Source organism: Anneissia japonica, unplaced genomic scaffold, assembly GCF_011630105.1.
Source record: "Anneissia japonica isolate Jap-2015-1 unplaced genomic scaffold, ASM1163010v1 scaffold288111_len316891_cov189, whole genome shotgun sequence".
Classification (NCBI taxonomy): Eukaryota; Metazoa; Echinodermata; class Crinoidea; order Comatulida; family Comatulidae; genus Anneissia; species Anneissia japonica.
The window spans coordinates 146,865-167,823 of record NW_022727056.1 but is presented as its reverse complement, the minus strand read 5'-3'; the positions used below and the strand labels follow the sequence as shown (position 1 = coordinate 167,823).

Here is a 20,959-nt window from a genome sequence, read left to right as displayed (position 1 = left end):
TAATTTTAAAAAGAGAGAAGACCCAATATTAAATATATATCAATAATTTTTAAAACATCCATATTTGACAACTTTATATTCACTCACAGTGGAGTGATCCGTAATAATACCTAGTACAACAACAGGTCGTCAATATAAAGAAGGAACACTATTGATGAAACAGATAATAACCAACAAAATATTGATTAAAAACTGCCTATGTTAAGATATATTCATTGATAGTTTTCTATTGATTCTTTTTATAACGTACTGTATTCATGAATTGTTTTGAAATATAAAAAAATACATTAAAATTTTATCTTCAAATATAAATTTTAAGTAGTAGGGCAACAACTATAGGAATTACAAGTGAGAAGAGATTAAAATGAGTATCACACCTTTCTATAACTAAGTGAAATGGTTTTGACCTGAGTTTAATAAGAGAAGCCCCAGGCTTCTCATCAGATGGGATGAAAGCTACAGATATTCAACCCAGTGTAAGTGACACTGCCAAAAATACATGCATTGGGTAACAATGCTTTCTCATTTGAAGAATGTGGGAGTACCCATGGGTACCTGTTTTTCTGCGAAAATAGGTTAAATTAATAATAATTTACAAAACAAACATTTGTATTCTGTACTTATTTGACCCTTGACATAGTGTGTTGAGTTGAAATTAACAGGATAGGACACGATAATGCTTAATTTGCTAATAAACAGCATCTCCTAATTAAAATAACTTTGTTATAATATTTATCTAAATCCAAATAATTACATTTATGATAAGAGTAAAGAGACAAAAGTATGTCAAGACTTGTTATTAATACCGTATACGTGTGTTTAAGGTGACCCACGTATAAGACAACCCGTGTATAAGATAACACTTAAGTAGATTTTTAGACAAATTTTTTTATTTTGGCCACATAAGATGATCCCTCCCTCTCCCCCCCCCCCCGATGTCACCGTCGGAATTTATACTTTTTCCTGCTCTTTATGGTCTTGATACTGCATCTAGCTTGCTAAAAACCGAGCCAAATACAGGGCTAATCTTCCAAATAATACCATTTTTATGATATTTTAATGTTCATCAAAATCTAATTTCCCTGTATTTAAAATTCCGTTTATTCGTACTAACATAATATAGCTTTATTGCAGTAGTAAATTCACATGTTATAGGTGATCCGCACAAAAGACAAACATGATTTTAAAAATCTAAAATGTATATGTCGGTTGTATAAGAGGTCCCCCTACTATACGGTTGTGTATTTTTTGTGTTAGATTAAGTTTGACCAAATATATAATGTGTAAATTCATTGCTGTTCAATGCTCTTCATTGCAAGAAGATTTCCTGAGATGTACAGTATGTTTAAAATTTATGGAAATTGCAGTTTTCAATATAAAAATATACTGGTACCATTAGATGGTGATGCTGCTGTCACATGACCTTAAATCACATCACACATCATCTTCGTGATGATGATGGTATAGTTCTACAAAATAGTGAAATATGAAAGACATAAAAGATTGTTCTTACTAAATACAAAAGTTAACATTAATTCACCACCCTGGAATGCTCCAGGGTGGTGATGAATGGTGACCCCGAAGAGTATTTGTCTTTATTTTGCCTATCTTCCCATCCATGTCAGTTCTGTCGTAAAATAAATATACCTGAAAATAAATAAATAATTAAAATAAAATTAATTAATAAAAAAAAAATAATGCAGAAAAAAGGCTACATGCACACTTTGCAGGTGGAAAATGGCGCCGCGAGCAGCTCTTACCAAGATATGGATATGTGTGCCTAATAAGATGACATTATTATTATTGTTATTGTTATTATTATTATTATTATTGTTATTATTATTATTATTATAATTATTAACAAATAAATTATTAAAAATGAGCAAAAATTAAACCCTCGGTGGTATTCGTGATGCCAATATCAAAATAAAAAATTGATTGTCTGTCATCTAAGAGGAATTTTCATGTGTTTTGATTATCATTATTATTAAATATTGATATCATTTGGCTGAAGTATTGGTATCAATCTGAAATTAATTATACAATTATAATTACTGTTATTAGACTGGATATCATGCTATCTTATTACTCTAATTAGATGTAATTATTTTAAGGTAAACCAATCTTGTGTTACTATGACGATATTTGATCGACAGGCTAAACAAGCCATTACGCTACCTTGATCATATTCCAAGAATTCATTTGGAAAATTGACATGTTTGTTTGTTCAGCATCAAGTTTATTATGAAGTGCCAACTTTGGTATGTGAACAGGGATCATTAGAGTTATCGAAAACCAAATTTTTTTCAGATGAGAAATCAGATTGGTCAAAATGACCTGCAAGGAAATTTTGTCATCTGGTAACAAATCAGAGCCTAGGGCCTAGACATGTTAAGCTCTGTCTACACTATCAAATTTTGTGTGACAAAAAAGTGTGATATGCCCATATATGGGCATGATGACATCACAGCATGACCATATATAGGCATAGCATTACTATATATGGGCTTGTCACATTTTTTTGTCAAAGAAAATTTGATAGTGTGGATAGAGCTTTAGGATTGCAGTTGATGACTTATTTAATAATTGAATGTTAAAGATTGGCCTTACACACAGTGCCGGCTCTAGGATATATTTTCTGGGGGGAGGGGGAGGGCACGCTGGGCTGTCTGACAGGGGGACTTGGGCTCGTAGGCCCGAGTTGGTTGAAGGATTTGAGAGGATGCCCCCCCCCCCCCCAGAATGAGTGGTACTAATATCTAGGTCATTTATTTAAAAGTTTTGAAATAAAAGGCATTGAAAGTATCCCTGTAAATCATAGTTGTTGATGTGAGTTTTATGAAAAGTGTAATTTATTTTGATAGTTGCCATGTCAAATATGACTTACCTTTCAATGATATATTCTGGCGTGTAATATTGGCTACAAATTCCAGGGTTTTAGCTGAAATCGTGCCATGAAAATTGCTGTCCTTTCCACGTGACAAAATAATTATACGTACTAAATGTGCAGTATACTTACAAAGAGAAAAATTTAAAAATTATTAATATGACTCAACAAGTATGTGGATGTTGTTAAAAAAAAGTAGTTTATCAATTATGGAATGAACTTAGTGATGACCTCAAAAACTTAAATACAATTTCCAATTTTAAAATGAAAATAAAAATCAATCAAACTATTATAGTTAATGATGCAAGTTTATTGACGATAATTCAGTTTAGTTAATGTAGTTAAGATTCTTTCAGTAGGCCCTAATGTGATTTTCTTTTTTAATAAGTCTATTTTTACCATTTTGTTTTACTTTCTGTTTTGTTGAGTTGTACAATGCTTTTACGGCCTTGTTAAAAGTTTTTTCTTAGTTAAATAAATTTTTTATATTTTAAGACTTGGGTAAAGTGTTTGGACTAGTAAAGGTTTTTTTAGAAAGCCTAAAAATAAATTGGATAAGGAAAAGCATGAGAAACATTTTTTTAAATTTTTGGCCTTATGCAATGATAATTAATATGAATAAAATGAATTATGATTATTGTGCGTAATGGATAAAGCCTTTAAGCAAGACAAGGTCCACTTATTGTACATTCCCAATAGAAAGGGAAAAAAATGCTTTAAATTATTTAGAATTCAATCAGTGAGCGATACAATCGACATCTTGAAATGACAGCGCCATGGACAGAAGAAAATAACACAGAATCAGAGAAGTGTAACTGTTGCATGCGATTGACGCCAGTTAGTATTGATCGTGATAATTTGGTACTTTGTGCCCTGTTCCCTTAGTTGACTTCAAACAATTCCTTATTCATGCTTAATCCCTCCCCTTGTACCTGTGCTTGTCATCAAGACAATGCTTCTATTATTTCGAATAGATCTAAGTCCTCACATAAACCATATGTTTTGTTTTCCATTTTTTTTTTCTGAAACTAAAGCACTTAAAATAACTTTGTAAGTTGAAGGACTACAGGTGAAAATAACAACTAAATGAGAGTTTCAAACGACCTAGATAGATTACCAATTTAAACAATATTTTTCTAGTTCTTTCTATTGTCTAGGTCAAGGAGACGGTGCCAGAGATTTACGAAAACAATGATCAATAGTTTACTTAAAATTTAATTCTTTACTCAAACAAACACCAATGTAAACCAAGAGAAACCTTTGTAAAACTTTGACACAGTTTTGTATGAAATATTAATTTTTTTAAGAGAAAAAGCTGCTTTTAATTTATATAGTATAGATTAATCATGTGCTTTTAAGATAGTGGTTGTATTTAATGTAATCTTTATTAGGTAAACTTTTTCCCCCTTAAATATAACAATGTACATTTGTAATGATTGAGTGGTTCTGCCTTAAGCATAAAGCTTGGTTTGTCTTGCCATTGTTCTCTCGGCCTTATGAGCTAACTGGTGCAGGGCCCCACTCAAGGTTGCTAAATTTCAATGCTAGTTTGTGGCTGCTATTGTTTGTGTTAGAGTCCAGGCAATGTGCCCTTTGTCCTAGCATCTACCCTCTATTGTTATCCTAAGATCACGATAAAGTCCCCAAAATGGCATTTAGCCAAGTCGGCATTCACCTAATTGTACAAATTATCGTTATTCTGTTTTGTTCGGCTGGCCCTTGTACATCCATGACTAACCAAAGTAATTTGTCTCTTGTGGTCTTTTCAGTGCAATTTTTTTTAATGCTTACTATTTTTGTGTTCTACTTCATCATGATGTGTATGTGCTGTACTTTATCATCCTGAGAGTCACTGAATATTTAGTGATTTCTGAGTAGATGCGTGCTAGTATAAATCGCATGATTAAGTATCTTGAACCCATGGAAAATCTTCCACTAAGGTTGCCGACCTACATATTTAATACATGAAACCCCAGTTTTTGAGGTTAAAAAAAATTATCAATGGCTTTTAAAAAAAGTGAAACCTTTTGGTTTCTTTCTCTATTTCTTTATTCTCTAAACTTTTGTTTTGTTCTCCTTTTTAATAAATGAAATAAGTAAATGGAAGTTTTAAATTCTGTGTTCTTGGAATGTTTAAATTTTGTCCAATATATAGCCAAAGACGATGCTTCATTACAGAAAAGGTATGCAGTAATCTTAAGGGTTAATGCTAGACATTTTAATGAGACTGGGTTGATTTCTCCCACGCTTGTCTTCATTGGCAGACATAAATGCTTCTGTAAGGGCACCATTACATGGCCGTTTTAGGCTCCATACTTTGGGGTGCCAAATCCATTCAAGCAGGTAGTGAGGGGATTTGGTCGCTACTTAATAATAGCTGACTTCACTCGAATGCGCCAAATGTTGTTCTTTAGTAATTGTGAATAAAGCAAGCGCTAAAGCAAATAGGGGTTTCTAAAGCTGGTGCCAAACTCCCAACAGCATTAATTTCAATTAGATGCGTCCTTGCTTAAATGTGGCTCCTATGTTTTTAATTTTATGTACAAGAGAGGGTCATGAACAATGATATGTAGCAGGTGTTTGCCTGCAATTTTTTTGTCAAATTCATTATTTTGGATGTAAAATAGGAAATAAAATTTTTTGTAAATATTTTCATATTTTTGCTGTGAGATAACCAGATCGGGTAAAACCTTCCATTTGTAAAATCTTGATTTTAAAAAAATAAATAAATGTATAAAAAAAATTGTGATGTGTTTTAATTCATTTGAAGTAAAATGCTTTTAAGCTTGTAACAAATACACACTGAATAATTAATACAGTACTTTAGGCTTCATGGATTTTAATGAAAAATTTAGTATGTACTTATGATCACAATGTGGAAGGGATACAAGTCATCCATTGTTAATAATTTGTCAGCTATAATTAATAATAATAATAATAATGTTATATTTATATAACGCATATTGCTGAAATATAGGCCAACTGAGAAAATGCAAATAAGAATAAAACAAGAATAAAATAAAATAAAATAATAATCATAACAATAATAACAATGAGACTAAACTACTCCTATTCCTTAAACTAATGAATGATTAGCTGTTGACTCTGAGGAGCTCATCCGCCCTTTGTTCAGCTGTTGGTTTTTCTTGCTGCTGGGTGACCATAAACACCCTTCCCTCAGCAGTCACTAAGACATATCTGAGAGGGTTGTCAGTTTAGTCACCGATGCTTCGACCGGATGGAGTTTAATGTCGTACCCAGGATGTCCTTAACACATTAAGCCAGGCTTAACTACTCTTGAATACAGTATATTACTCTTATCTACAATTGGTTAAACTATCCCCCGTCGGACACCATCCCGATATTTAGCAGTTTCGGAGCCATTTTATCAACCATAACATAAATCAGATGGCTTTTAAGAAGAGATTTACATGTAATGATGGAAGTTGCATATTTGATGTGTAATGGGATGTTATTCCAGTTGGTTGGAGAAGCAAATGAAAAGGCACAATTGTCATATGACTGTGTGAATGCTTTAGGGGTATGAAGAAGCCCTTTAGTGCTAGAACGTAATGTTCGCTTGGTGGAGTGATCTTGTATTAAGCATGTGATGTAATGTGGTGCGTTGTTATGCCTTGACTTATATATCTATTAAGTCTATTAAATAGATGGCAAGGGGTAAAGAACGATATGCTACTTTAAAAAATTCACATAGGATCAAATGTTGTGTTTCTACCAAAAATCGAGCTAGAAACGGTTATCATTGATTAATTATCAGATTACTGTAATAAGATAGGAAACGTGTCGCAACTAAATTTTGACTCAACATGAAACGGTTGCGCATTTGAAAAATAACCCAGAATACAATTAAAAATGACAGAAATGACTTTTACTGTCTTTAGTTCCCCTCAACAAAGAAATGTCAAGACCTCCACCTAAACATTTTGAATGTCAGATGGATCAAGTACTTTATGTTTAGAATTAGGGCACATATCCAAAATCACTAGCTCCTCAGCATATCACTTGCGCAATGTAAAAAGGATTAGGAAGTACCTTTCTAGGAAAGCAACTGAACAACTGATTCATGTAATCGTTAATTCACATCTTGGAAGTCTTCCTTTTTTGGTATTTCTAAGAGAATGATCCAGGCATCACCTTTAACTGTTGCAGAATACATCTGCTAGGATTATTACCAGAACGAGGAAGGAGGCACATTTCCAAAATCACTAGGCACATTTCCAAAATCACTAGTGCAATATAAGGATTGCGACTGGTGGAACATGTCTGATACTTGTGATCATTGTTGAAGAACTTAGTTAATGATATGTAAAATGCCTAAATTAAGTAGATGAAAAGTATTTTATAGAATTTTTAAAAATTAATTCTCGATTCCGTCTTTTTCAACAATTCTATTAGAACAAGGCATAGGCCTACCCTACTGGCTAAGATTTGTGGTCCTCGTTTCTACTGCCACAAAGAACCATTCTAAAAAGTATAGTTCTTATTGAATGGTTTTTTTTTTTTCTTAGCCTGATGTCATTGAACTTTATGGCAAATGAGTAATTTTGATGATGTCATATTAATAAAATATTCATAATAATAAATGTTGAGTATGATATGTATAAGCCTCTATATAAAAGCGTGAGTAATATGAAAGTGACAAACAGCATACTTAACACTAATTGTTTGTTGATATTCCCACTGCACTTTATTATTTTAGCTGATGACTACTTGGTGTGAAGTTGAACAGTTTGGTGGTTAAGATGTTTGCATTCCAATCCTAGGGTCCTGGGTTCAAATCTAACACAGATTGTTTTAAAAAGTGAAAACTACACTTCATTCCAAGCCTCATTATGAGAATTTGTTTAAAGCAAAGTGCGGCCCGCGGCAGTGATTTTTTTTTTTGCAGCCCGCGAAAATGAATTAACAATATATGTGGCCTTGCCCGCCATTTTGACTAACAAATACCTTATTTTTTAGGGCCCCGACACCGATCATCTGTAAAAAGTAATGTTTTTTGGGTGCGGCCCTCAGTGTTAAATCAAAAATTCATTTTGGCCCTCCAACCGATTTTTATGCTTACTCCAGGCTGAATACTGTAATAGATTTATACTGAACAGGTATTAAACAAGATATATTTAATTTTTATTAATAATGATCTTGTATTATGTTCAAAGTTAATGCACTACCTCTTTTTAAATTGTAATTACAGAGGTAAAGTTACTGATACAAAGGTAAAGGGTAGATTTTTTTTTGTGGAAGTATGCGATAGTGTAAAACCATTTTTAGTTTGGCAGAATGTACTACCAAAATAAATACATGCAATGACTTATGTTGCATTAAAAAACATACCCATGAATGTAACTTTGAGTATATGACCATAAAATGTTTCGAATAGAAATAGCCTTTTGATTGTGGTTCTGCCGCTGCCAGACGCCCCTAAAATTTACATAGCTAGCATTGAACTTTGTTACTTTCAAGGGATTGATAAAGTACAGGTGTAACTATTAAGTCTATTGTAATTCAAACTTATGCTCTCACAGTGGTCTGCCGGTTTAACCTCCCAGGCCCATTATGTTATAAATTTAGATTGAAATCTTTACTCAATTGGAAATAGGTTTGTGGTGTTAGTCCACATCCAAGGCAGGGTTTTTGACTCATGGCTAAAAACGACTTTTGCTCCATAAGTCTTACTTTTGAACTCTGAACATAATAGACCATCCTCTCAGTGGCAATTTGCTTACTATTGGAGGACAATAACATTTGTTTAAAATGTTTAAAGATGTTTTGAGGAATCTGTTCTTTGTCCATTTCCTCATGTTGTTTAAGTTATGGTTTTGTGTTGTGGTTTGCAGTGCAAGCCACAGAGCATAAAAATGACCTAATCCTACGGCTTGGAGATAAATCAAAAGTTATTGGTCTACAAACTTTAAGTTTCAAAAGATAAATTATAAAAAAAAAAACCTGCCAACAGTAAATTTATTTGACATTTATTATTTATTATAGAACATACAATATCTCACGAATGTTGCTAAGATTACTTTAAGTAGAGAGTAGTATGAAGTCCCTTTAGATATTATATCCTAAATAGGGGTATAACTTTTTTTGTTCCATATTTAGTGCCTTTTATCATCTTTTTTTGATTAGCCATTTATATTCATGATTTTTTGTCTCTTCTATCGAAATTAAGAAATGTCCTCAGGCTAATGAAATGTTTTTATCTGTCCATCTGTTCATACATTGACTCATCAATCTATGTAGGCCTGCCTATACATTAATCCATTCATTCAACAAAAATCTGTTCATCTAGGCACTATAAACCTGACATTTAAATACAACTTGATATTCATGTGCATGAATAAATCCTATAGGACAATTAGACAGGAAATTGCATAATGTATAGATAAAGATTTTAACAATATTCTAATAATAGTTCTGAAAATAAAATGAAATTTGGTGGATGCATAAATGAATATAAACAAAGTAGACAGCATGCAATATCACTGGATTATGTCATCTCATTTGGTGCGACTTTTTTAGTTGATAGTAAGATAAAATGAAGTGTCTACTGTATTTCATTTTTTAAATTGCCCCGAATAGTTTATTTCATATAAAATTGTTCGAATACACCATTATTTTCTGATAGTATGTGATGCATAAATTTAAAAACGAACATGGTTATTACTATAATTATGAGTTTTCTCATCTACTATATTCTGTCTATATTCGTTGGTTGTTGTTAGTTCTTCATTTAGACCTAAATTAATTACTTCTGAGTCATTGATCAGTGTCATCTCTTTAGTTGCATTTGTGTTGATAGGATGTATTATAATTTTGTGTCTGCTAATGACTTGGAGTGAATTGTTTCATTCTGAATAAGATGACCTTGAATTTTTCATCTGTGTTGTAGACACATAATATAATGTATTCATCAATGGTGTACATGTTTTGCAGCACTTGTTTTTGATATTAATGGTCATTTTTTCATTTTGAAATCAGATAACTTTTGTCTTCTGTATATTATTATGTTTTAGCCGAAAGCAGTTAAATTTACATTATATTTTGTGACATAAACTTTAGTCCATGGCGAGGCTTAGGTCTACCTAGGCCTGTAGTATACATGTAGCATGAGATGCTATGAAAATTTGAAATCTCTAAATTACAAATTTTCTTGTTTACAAACTCTGTTCGGACGGAAGGGTACTTAATTGGGAGAGTAATGGTTGCGGACTTGTATGGTGCATAATACTATACTTGGTTTCTATGCTTTGAGGTGTCACAAAGTAAAAATTTATAGACCTGATTTTCAAGCTTGTTTTCATTTTACAAAACATGGCTTGGGAAATCAAGATTAAAAATAGATTTTACTGTTACATATAAAAATATACATGAAATTTGCTTTCCTGTGCTTATACAATAAAACAATATAACATACATACATATCACAAAAATATAAATATTACACAAAAAAAAAAACATGATTTCATGAGCCTAATATTCAAAACAGTTATATTATGAAAAACAGTCAAACTACAGTACAGTAGCTTGTGTAAGTATCAACTATTCAAGAAACAGTATTTATGTCACTGTGTATGTAGTAATTCATGGACCTGATATTGGAATTGGTTTGCATTGTTGAAAAGATGGCTTTAAATCAAACACAAACAGAGTTGGTTCATTTGCTGTATTAACCTTTAGTTGTAGAGTTTATTTCATGTCTTTTGCATGGTTCAAATTTCACCCTCAAACCATAGTGTCACTGCTATAATATATTTAGTAGCGATTTGTATTTTGAAATTTTGAAATGAAATTGAGTGATAAATTTAATTAATTCATGATGAAAACAGTTATGTTAGAAATTTATACATAATTCAGAACTTTATCGACTTCTTTCCTTACATCAACAATTTTGGTAAATGATTTTGATTGATGTTTCTAAACCCAGCCCTCCCTTTGGGCTCAATGCACTTTGCATTGAAATGAGCCACTAGGGAAGAAATGCAACCTGATTTTTAGTTGAATCTTTGGTTGGTTAAACATCTGAGGTACGCTGACCTCTATAGGAGGCTAATATGACTGAATGTGGCCTCCCCAAGTATAGGGAAAAGTACAACAAATATGAATTAATCACCATTTAATAATACTAGTGATACTAACAGCTGGAAAGTAAACAGGCCCTATTTATATCCATTATATCTATTTACCTCATTGCTTCGGCGCATGGCAAATTGCACGAATTCTCCCGTGTGTGACGCATCAACTGTGCACATCTTCAATTATGCAGCTACTGTAGTTACAGGAGTATGAAAATATCATAAGGCCGGTTTTGCATAGATTTGTGTAATTTTGTCCCTTGGGTCCAATTTTAATACTGAATTAAAGGCAGCCAGATGGCTTATAGATCGAGACAACAAAGTACTTTAATCTTGTCAGAGAAGGTGCCTTTGAAGGTATTAGAATAATACCAATTGATATTGTTGTTACTAAAAATATTCATGTAATGTTGAAATAACAACCATGTGCATTCATAATTGTCCAGAGTTTTAACCTGACAAAGAAAAATATTTATTCCCCTCCCCCTTCCTCAGCCTCATGAAGATGCTTTGCCATTGACTAACTAGGTCTCCCAAACTATCTGCTTTGTTGTGTTGAATAAATCTAACTCTGATGAATACATGGAATGTTGTAGCATAATCTTCTCACTGGTCAAGTTTAAGGCTTGTTTTGACTAAATTCTGTTTTATTAACATTCTTTTTGAAGAAATGCTAGCAACAGTATTTGTTATGGTATGCGCATTTGTAACAAAAGTAAATCTTCTCTAAACTGCACATTCCTTTACTAAAAAGTTTTGAAAGTATTTTTCTCAGCTGTGCTAATACTAAAATCTCAATATCAGTTCCTTATGATTTCAAAGGCTTAACCCATTCTAATGGGATTGAATAATGGGATTATTTACACCAAAAAAAACCTGATTTTTTAAATTCTTTGTCTGGATTTTGTGGGAATATATAACATTATTATAGAATAAACAATTGAATGTTGTTTTGAAAGCACCTTTGATATAAAGCGATGAACTGATCTATATTAATGCTGCTATAGGAAACATTATAAAAATGAATCATTCCTATTCCAGGCTTGTATTGCCTTCCCCGGTACCTCCCCACAACATCATATAAGATTTTCTGTACAGTACTACTGTACGTCGCAACCTCATGATACCACATGAGTGGGCTATGTTACTGAGAACCTATCACCAAGCAGTCATTACAGCCGAGTACCTCCATAGTTAAGCCTCAGGTTTTACCTTATTCTTCAAAAGCTAATCATAACAAAATGAATGTATATTTAATTGTAAATTCAAGTTTACAAGGCATAAATGAAAGATGTGAAATTAAGTTATATAAGGTGTGTTGGGTGAAAAAGCTATTTATACTGTGGTTTAACCGTGAGGGCACTCAGGCCTATCGACCGCTTGGGTTTCATTGCTTAGCAACAAAAGGGTGTCACATGGTGCTATATGACATCATCAATGTAGTACGCTATAGGCCTAGAGGTTTGTCCTAGATCAGATATCATTATAAGATGCTACAGGTATAGCGTGCACACCTGTCTTCTCTACTTATCTCATATGACAGTCTCCTTCGGAACAAAAACAGGTTTCTCTTAGTCAAAAAGAAGAATATGGCCACATGCAATTAGGTACCTCCATTAGATGTTTAATAGAAATTAAACCTCAAGGTCAAATTACACCTGGTTGAAGGAGTCTAGACAGCATGAAGTGAAGTCTTCAATCTCATCTGATCATCATTTAAGTATCTTATCAATCTGTCTGCTGCCCCCATTGTTTATCTTTGAAATATGAAAATTAGTACTGAATTTTTCCATTGTGAAGATGTGTAATCTATGCAGGTTTTGTATTGTACATAAATTTAAAATATGTAATACAATATTCAACAAGGAATTTTTATCGCTTAGTGGCTAAAATACTTGCATTTGTGAGGGTTTAGGTTTAGTCTTTTCAGAGGGTCTGAATTAGGTGTTCATGCCTGTAATGTAGAATACATTAAAAATGGTAAATTCAATAAAACATTAATGATTATAATAATAATTAAGAAATAATAAAATAATAATTAGGTTTATCATTTGGGGAGAAAACGATAAATTTTTAAACCCTTTGGTCAAAAATTTTATATATGATGAGAATTGTGAAATAGCTATTAACAGTTTTTTTTATAATACAGTTAGTATTGAAATTGATTGTAGGATTAAAATTCCAACACCCACAACGTTTATGTCACCATTTACCATCTTTTATTGAGAATCACAAAATCGACATTACTATGTTAATGTTCTTGATGTAAACCTTGGTAATTTATATCAGCTACTGGTTGATGTTGCAAAATTACCTCCATTTATGCCTTTCGCAAGCTAGAAAAGCATTGATTATGATTGCAGTGTGCTCATAAATTCTATTAAAACGACTTTTTTAGAAAACAGAAAAGAGGCTTTGGTTGTGCAAGTTTTTCTTCCTGTATATTATTCTGTTGTTATTGAGCAATAGAAATGAGATGATAAACTTCAGTAGAAATCTCAAATGCCGAGTATTAAGGATGCAGCACATTAGATGAGCATCTGCCAACACCAAATGTCACTTCTTCTTCACATATCTCATAAATCATTATGCAAAGCTTGTGTTAAGTTCAAGATCAGCTTTGTAGTGCTGACAACAGCAGAGGCAGAAACATTGTAGGCCTGAAAAAGTAACAACAAACCTGTCATCAAGGGTCTCTGAGTGCCTTTGTGTCAGGAAACAGACCCTCTGGCAGCTGTCTGTTGCCTTTCAAAATACAGGCCTAGGGTCATCTCATGCTATACACCATTAATCATGCAAATCTAAACATTTATACAAAAGAAATAAACAAAAGTATTTTGTAATATAATACAATGTAAATTATGATTCACATTCCTTCATTATGAAAATGAAGGTAAAGTTAATCTTATGGAAGACTTATTTACTTATACTTTGTTTAGCAAAACCCGCTGCCCACCAATAATGATGATTTTGAATTAAAATACATATTTTATTTTTGGCCAATTAGCGCATCTGCTGCCATAAAAAGTGGTAATTTAAGAAAAAAATAAGTTTTTCCTTAATTTTTATAATACGCTCGCCACTGCGTTGAAATCTTCAAAATAAAGATATGTATATGTCTTTCTAATTATATAAATTTAAAGAATGTAACCATCCCATTACTACACTGTTAACAGTCACCAATAAAATTGTATTTTTATTTCCTCCTCCGTCTGGATGTTTTTGGCAAAAATATTTGCTAAATTAGAAAATAAAATTATATTTTTATTTTCTAACCTCCTTTGATGATCTTTAAAAAAATAAGTTTACAAAACAAGGTATAAATAAAGTTTCGCTTTATAATAATTTGTTGTACAAACTTATACCAAACTCAAACCTGCCTATTGGTTATGATTGGAATTTTGTCCTTAACTCATCACTAAAAGTGTGTGACTCGTGAGCTACTTGCCTAAATATACACTGCTGGTATTGCATTATTATTATCTTATTAGAATACAAGACAACATTTTTGGTACTATATTTTATTTCATAAAAAATAAAAAGATGCGGTTTTATATCTAGTTATTAAAGGTGTATTGTCCCAGGCTAAATACCAAAAAAATCATAAAAATATTTTTTGAAATTAACTTGCCCATTTTTGAAGTAACATAGTTGTCAACTTGAACATAGAAATTAGTGTATTTAAAAAATTTCTACCCATCAGTTTACACTTCCAGTGACTGAAAATTATTGGAAAATATGTTCTCCTGCAGAATTCAATCAATTTTAATTTAGTTATATATGTTTTTAAATAAGTTAAAGAAATATGCAATGGATTAATTTTTCCTTCACTGCAGTGTCATACTTTCTCATATGATCTACCTTGAAAAATAGAATAAGATATCGGTAGGTGAGATGCAGAGATTATAGCCTGTCCAGGTCTGATTGGATACTAAAGGAGCACCGCAAACAAGCAATTACAGTCAAATTTGATAAACGGTCGTTCCCACGATTTTGAATTTGCAGGAAATTGCCTAAGACCAAGAAAACATTGTTGACTGAAGCCAACTGTTTATGAGTACCGGCTGGGTCCTGTTCCAACTAATGGGGATTGCACCATATCTTCCTTTTATTTTCCTCATAAGATTCTTTTTTCTGAACTTCTCTTTCTTTCTATTTCTCTTCTTTCTCTTTTTCCATTGAATTCTATTTCTATTTTCATTTCATCAGCTCTGTTTACTGTCCCCTTACCCTTTTAATTCCCTTTTTCTCATTGCTTAAATTTCAGGAAAAATAAGAATTATTCTAACCTAGTATTTTACACTTTTTAAAATCATTATCAGATGTTTGTATGCATTTTTTGAGCAAGAAAATTATGCTTACGCAGTTAAAAATCACCTCGTATTACCTTATTTTGACAGCTAACATCCCTCACTTGCATCCCTTTTCATTGATATGAGCCCCAAATTAAAGATGCTGGATAAAATTATTAAAGATACCTCACATCTACTTTACAGATGTTTTGTGGCAAATAACTCCGCCCAGTTATGTGTAAAACAATCGGTATATTCCTTTGTTAGCAATGCTATACACATTTAACTTTCATAGATAATGCAATACAGTACTGGTCACGTACTGTATGTGTAAATAATTAACAGGTGCTTTAGAACTTTTTTTTAATATTTATTTTCATGTATCGATGTGTAATTAATCATAAATGTAGTTTATGTATTTACTATTTTAGTAGCTAGCAAGTTTGTTGTTTTTTGTTTGTCAAGCATCAAGATTGTAATTTTATAGTTCACTTGTTTGGAAAAATGACAATAAAACTTACCTTATCTTATCTTAAAGATATCAAAAAACGAAAGGTCCACTGATTAATCTCAGATGAGATAGTATAATACATACTCCAAGTATCGAAATGCACGCCATCGTGTCAAGATAGATACTTGGAGTATGTATTGTCATGGAGGTATGGTATTATACTCCACAAATCAGTCCCTCCCCATCCCATGTCACTACTTACAGGTATTGCTTTGTTCCAGCTGTCCCTGACCTGTATTTTACTGTCATCCATTTTGTAGAATGGTTTATTGATTAATGGGCTAATAAATAAATGAAAAGAAATGAGGTGTTACCAAAAAGAATTCACTTCAAGTGGATTGTATAATCATATACATTTATGGATATGTTTCTATTGCAACATCACATATTGATAATTTGGACGTAGAAAGTACTGAAAGTTACTGGCAAGAATTGACACATGTTATCCACCACCAGTGCCAAACCAATTCCCTTTTATTTCCGTTTGCCCTCATTGTGCCCTCATCGTAGCTCACCATATGTTGCATGGTTCCTGTTCTATGAAAAATAATAATACAAGATGGGACGTGATTGCCAATAAGATTACTCACAGATTGGCACCAAGTGTTTCTGCTTTACAAAACCATCTTCGTTTATTTCCCCAGAAATTGAATCCCTCGGTGACAATAGAAACGTTCTCCATAGTACTTCATTGTGAATTTCCTGTGGGCAGTGAAGAATCCCTTATGAGTGTTCGTTCCTCTGAGGTGGTTATTTTTCAAATCTACTTGTGTGGGTCTGTTATGTTCCTGTGCTTTCTTTACTACCAATTATTTTTTTCTGAACTACGGTGACACAAAAAACCCAATGATTTATTTTTCTCAAAATATTTTTGACCACATCTTGCTTGTGGATATTTGAGTTGTCAGTGCAGAAGAAATTCATGACTGGCATGCTTAAACCCAACTTGCTTTGATTGAGTACTGTTTTTTTAAATAATGATACTATAGATGCTGTTTGGCAAAAGCTGTTGATATAGATTTATTTCAAACTTGAGATAGTAGGATGAGAAGAAAGAGAAAATGAAAAGAGAGGAAACTGATAAGTGAGTGAGTGAGTGAGGGAACAGAGATGATTATGTCACATCAATGGGAAGAATTATTTTACATGATGCATATACACAATAAGCTTTGTGGGTTTGTAATTATGTTGTGGGATGTTAAGAATTCTAATATTTAATTAATACTTGTTTTCTTAACAATAATGAACTAAACACATTTTGGAATGCAGTGAGAAGAACCACATCATGAGAACACAAGTCAGTATCTCGCATATATCGTATGTACATACAATCAGGAGGGTATTATTATGGATATACAACCGTTAAAGCAAAGTCTGTAACCGTCATTAGCTAATTGAGGAAGTAAATCTTTTATCAGATGGTTTAAAGTTCTCTTGTCGTCGCTATTTCATTTCTTAATAGGTATGCATTACTAAGTCTGAGATTCTGTTGACTTTTACTTAGCACAACTTGCGGCAATGTGTGTGATGTTAAAGCAAGCTTGGATTTTAATACTCCGAAATAACCTTTTGAAATACGACCCACCTGTGATGTGCATCTGTGATTTAGTAATGAATATTCATTAGCATTGCAAGAAGCTTGGCATATTTGATGCTAGCAACTTTCTTTATTCTTATTCATAAAAAGATATTTTCAAGGTCGCTTTTTTTTATTATATATGGTATAAGCAGTCATAATCAGTTGGAGTATGTATCATGAATAATATAAGCTGATGAAGAAACGACAATAAAATTATATTAATGATGTTAAGAAGTATGTATAGGTATGGTAGGACAGCAGTGATATAATGGATTATGTTGATGAAAGATCATGATGATAGACTATTAGGTTGTGTTTACGAACTTTCAACGAAACCGGATAAGTAAAAAATGACAATGCCCAGAGGGTAGGTCATTAGATCGCTCGTTTACGAACCCCAATTTTTTTGCGCAGGTTCTTGCATTTGGTATTCTATCTGTGCGTCTTCCCGCATCTTCTGTGCGATTTCTTTATAAACAGCGTTGTTCCGTCGGGTTCCATCAAAACCATCTTGTATGGATGTCGTTCCCCATATGCTAATTAACGTTTGGGTTGCTTCGTCAGTCAACTCACTCTGTTCAGCTGCAGCCATAGGGGTATCGTTGTAAAAATAACTTAAAATATTTAGGCTTAAAAATTGGATAATATAATTTATTAAGTGAGGACTACTCTAGCGATGTCACTAGACGAAGGCATGGATGAAAAGAAATTGCGGACTCAAGTGCTTAATCTGAATAGATTCTCATAAAAGTAAGGTCAGTTGACACCATGCTGTGGGCTATTGCGCCCGAGGCAGCCTCCAACCCTCCAAACTTATCCGGAAAGGATAAGCCCGGAAAGTCCAGATGTTTTAGTAATTATAGCTAGTTGAGGAATGATTAATTATCACCTCAGGCTTGAGTTATCCGGTTTTCAAAAGTTCGTAAACGGGCCCTTAGTGTGATTATCATGGTGACTGGTAGTGGTAGCAGTGACGAATATTGTTGAGTGATGGTGGTGAGGATGAGGGATGGCATTTGTTAATTGGTGCTGATGTTTGAAAATGATGCTAGTTGAAGATAATGATGATGGTGATGGTGATTCACGATAGTGATGCTGGCTGAAGAGAATGATGATGTTGGTGATTCATGGTAATGATGCTGGTTGATGATGATGAGGATGATATGAAATGATTTTGATTTGTGATGATGATGATGATGATGATGATGATGAGCCATGATGCTTATGGGTAATGCTGATTGATATTGATGGTGGCAATGGTGATGCTGATTAATGATGCTGATTAATGTTGAATAATGGTGATTGATGTTGATTGATGAGGATGATGCCAATTATAATGATAATGCTGATTGATGAAGATGATGATTATGATTGTCGACTATAAAGAATGTGTTGATGACATGCCATATGGCACCGATGATGTTTAAAGTAGTGGTGGTGAGATCAGTATTAAACTGAACATTAATACGGAGAGATTAATGTAACATGCAAAATTGGTTCAATGCTTATATTTTCTTGTTTTAAATTATATTTCATATTAATTAACTGATTTTTCTGTTCTGCTTTTTCAGAAAATTCTCTTCCATCAGGATTCCCGAAGATTACAGTTAGTCCAGAACTTAGAGTGATCGAGCTTGGCCGTCAAGCTACCATGGATTGCTCCGCCAGTGGAAATCCAAATCCAACAATATATTGGCTGAAAGATGACAAACCTTTAGATCTGTCCGACAGTCGTATTAGAGTCACAAATGGTAAGTTTTAATTTGCATTGTTTTTTTTAAAAACTATTATACTGTGCTTCTTTTATCTATTGTATGAGTTCTTGGCCCTTGTACAGGTATACTATAGCAGAAAATTATTTTAGAAATTTAGTAATGACGTTTTTTTTTGCTTTTTGTAAACTTCAGACACTAGTCTAGCATACAATGGTAAAATTATTATGATTTTATCAAAATGAAATTTGTATTGGTTTGCTTGTAGCTTAGTGCAAATTTGCTGCTAAATCTTAATAGTCATTGGTACAGTATTAAGTTGAAGGAAAAGATAACCGCACACAAAAAATAGTCAATCCTGCCTCTCCCATTTATGTACAATTTACCAGGATGCTTTAAAAAAGGGGCTTATAGAGTGTTTTAGTATTGACTTCCATTTAAAATTTACCAATCCTGTTGGTGTGGCTAGCTTGGTATAGTTTTCTTAAATGTTGAATTCATTGAAATATACCATATTAATGATATTGGTATTTAAAAAAAAAAAAACAAACAATTGTGCATAACAACAATTTTTAAAGGTGTTGGTTATTTCTTTTCTATATCCAACAAATAAATGCCTTATTGTTCTTTACATTTTTTCATCACGAAAAAGCTTTTTGTTAAAATTTGCATTTTTTCCCCGAGTAACAATCTCATTTTGCCAACATTATGTAAATTCACAAAGAAATTTAATCATTTTTTCCTTGGGGTAATATTGTATTTCATGAAAAATTTTACTCCCAGCTAAATGAGATGCTAGTCTCTTGTCAACAATCTTCAAGGAGCTACATGTCCTTGTATGAATTGAGTAGCTATGATCAATACATGTCTTTACGTTGTAGGCTCTTAACAATTAATTGCTCGCGGTGATTGTTAATTTGTCTAAACTGTATGTGAAATTCGTTTGCAGCCACTGTGCTTATACCTTGAGCTTTTTTTATGTCTTGTATCGATCTAATAAGGTTACAGTATCCTCGTAAAATAATAATCAATAATAAATAAAAATCATATCCACACTCTCAAAGAATAATGTAAATTTAAAGAAAGAATATATTTATAATGATTTATTATTAAAAAAGGAAATACCCCAAAATGTTCAATATGAAATTGATAAGAATTGATTTAATTTCATCAGTCCATGTCATCTCACCTTTTGCACTGTATTTTCCCATCCTGGTTATTTTACTTGAGAGCAGGATCGTTTCGCTCGATTAACTAGAAAAAACCTGGTTATCAAAAGAAATTATACCAATTACGAAATTGTCATACTTGTATGCATTTCATAAATTGTCAATTTACGTGGTCAAGTTGGTTTCGTTTCACAGCTTGCGGCTATCCTTTACCAAAATTGTATTATTTGTCTCAATGCTTTCGTATAATTTAAAAATACAAAATCCCCAGCATTCAGTAAATATTCCTTTTCAAAACAAGCAATTAAATATATAAAAATACAGTACAGATGAAGTGTTAAAATAAAAATGTAATTGAATAAAGTCAATTCTTAAGATAGTCACTTGAATTTAATTGTAGTAACATGAATTTTTATTAAATGAATAATATTGATAATTATTTTATTTGTAGTTTAATTGTTAATTTATCTTTCATACTTTTAATTTCTAGTACTGTATATATTTCTATTTCTAATATTTTTTTTGTATAATTTAATATTGTTTAGTAGCTTTGTAATAAAATGAAGCCATAATGAATAGACTTATTAATTAATTGGCATGTTATCTTTATTTAATGTCAACTAACACCTTTTCCACATTTTCCCTTCATCTCTGATTTGTTTGTGTGTTGTTTATTACAGAAACAGGGTTTACAGGTAAAATGTCCCTCTTGTGTT

The 20,959-nt window shown here is 32.4% G+C and overlaps 1 protein-coding gene across 11 annotated transcripts in view; it reads left to right on the top strand.

Moving 5' to 3' along the window:
- The window catches only part of LOC117113387 (receptor-type tyrosine-protein phosphatase delta-like), a 103,866-nt gene that overhangs the window by 36,701 nt on the left and 46,206 nt on the right, over positions 1-20,959 (top strand). For 9 of the 11 annotated variants that reach the window (XM_033256704.1, XM_033256697.1, XM_033256702.1 and 6 more), the window contains exons 4-5: positions 18,934-19,113; positions 20,924-20,938. In XM_033256704.1, the coding sequence (XP_033112595.1) occupies positions 18,934-19,113; positions 20,924-20,938 (195 nt within the window). The remainder of the gene's footprint in view (positions 1-18,933; positions 19,114-20,923; positions 20,939-20,959) is intronic. The other 2 variants (XM_033256695.1, XM_033256700.1) reach the window with 1 other exon arrangement.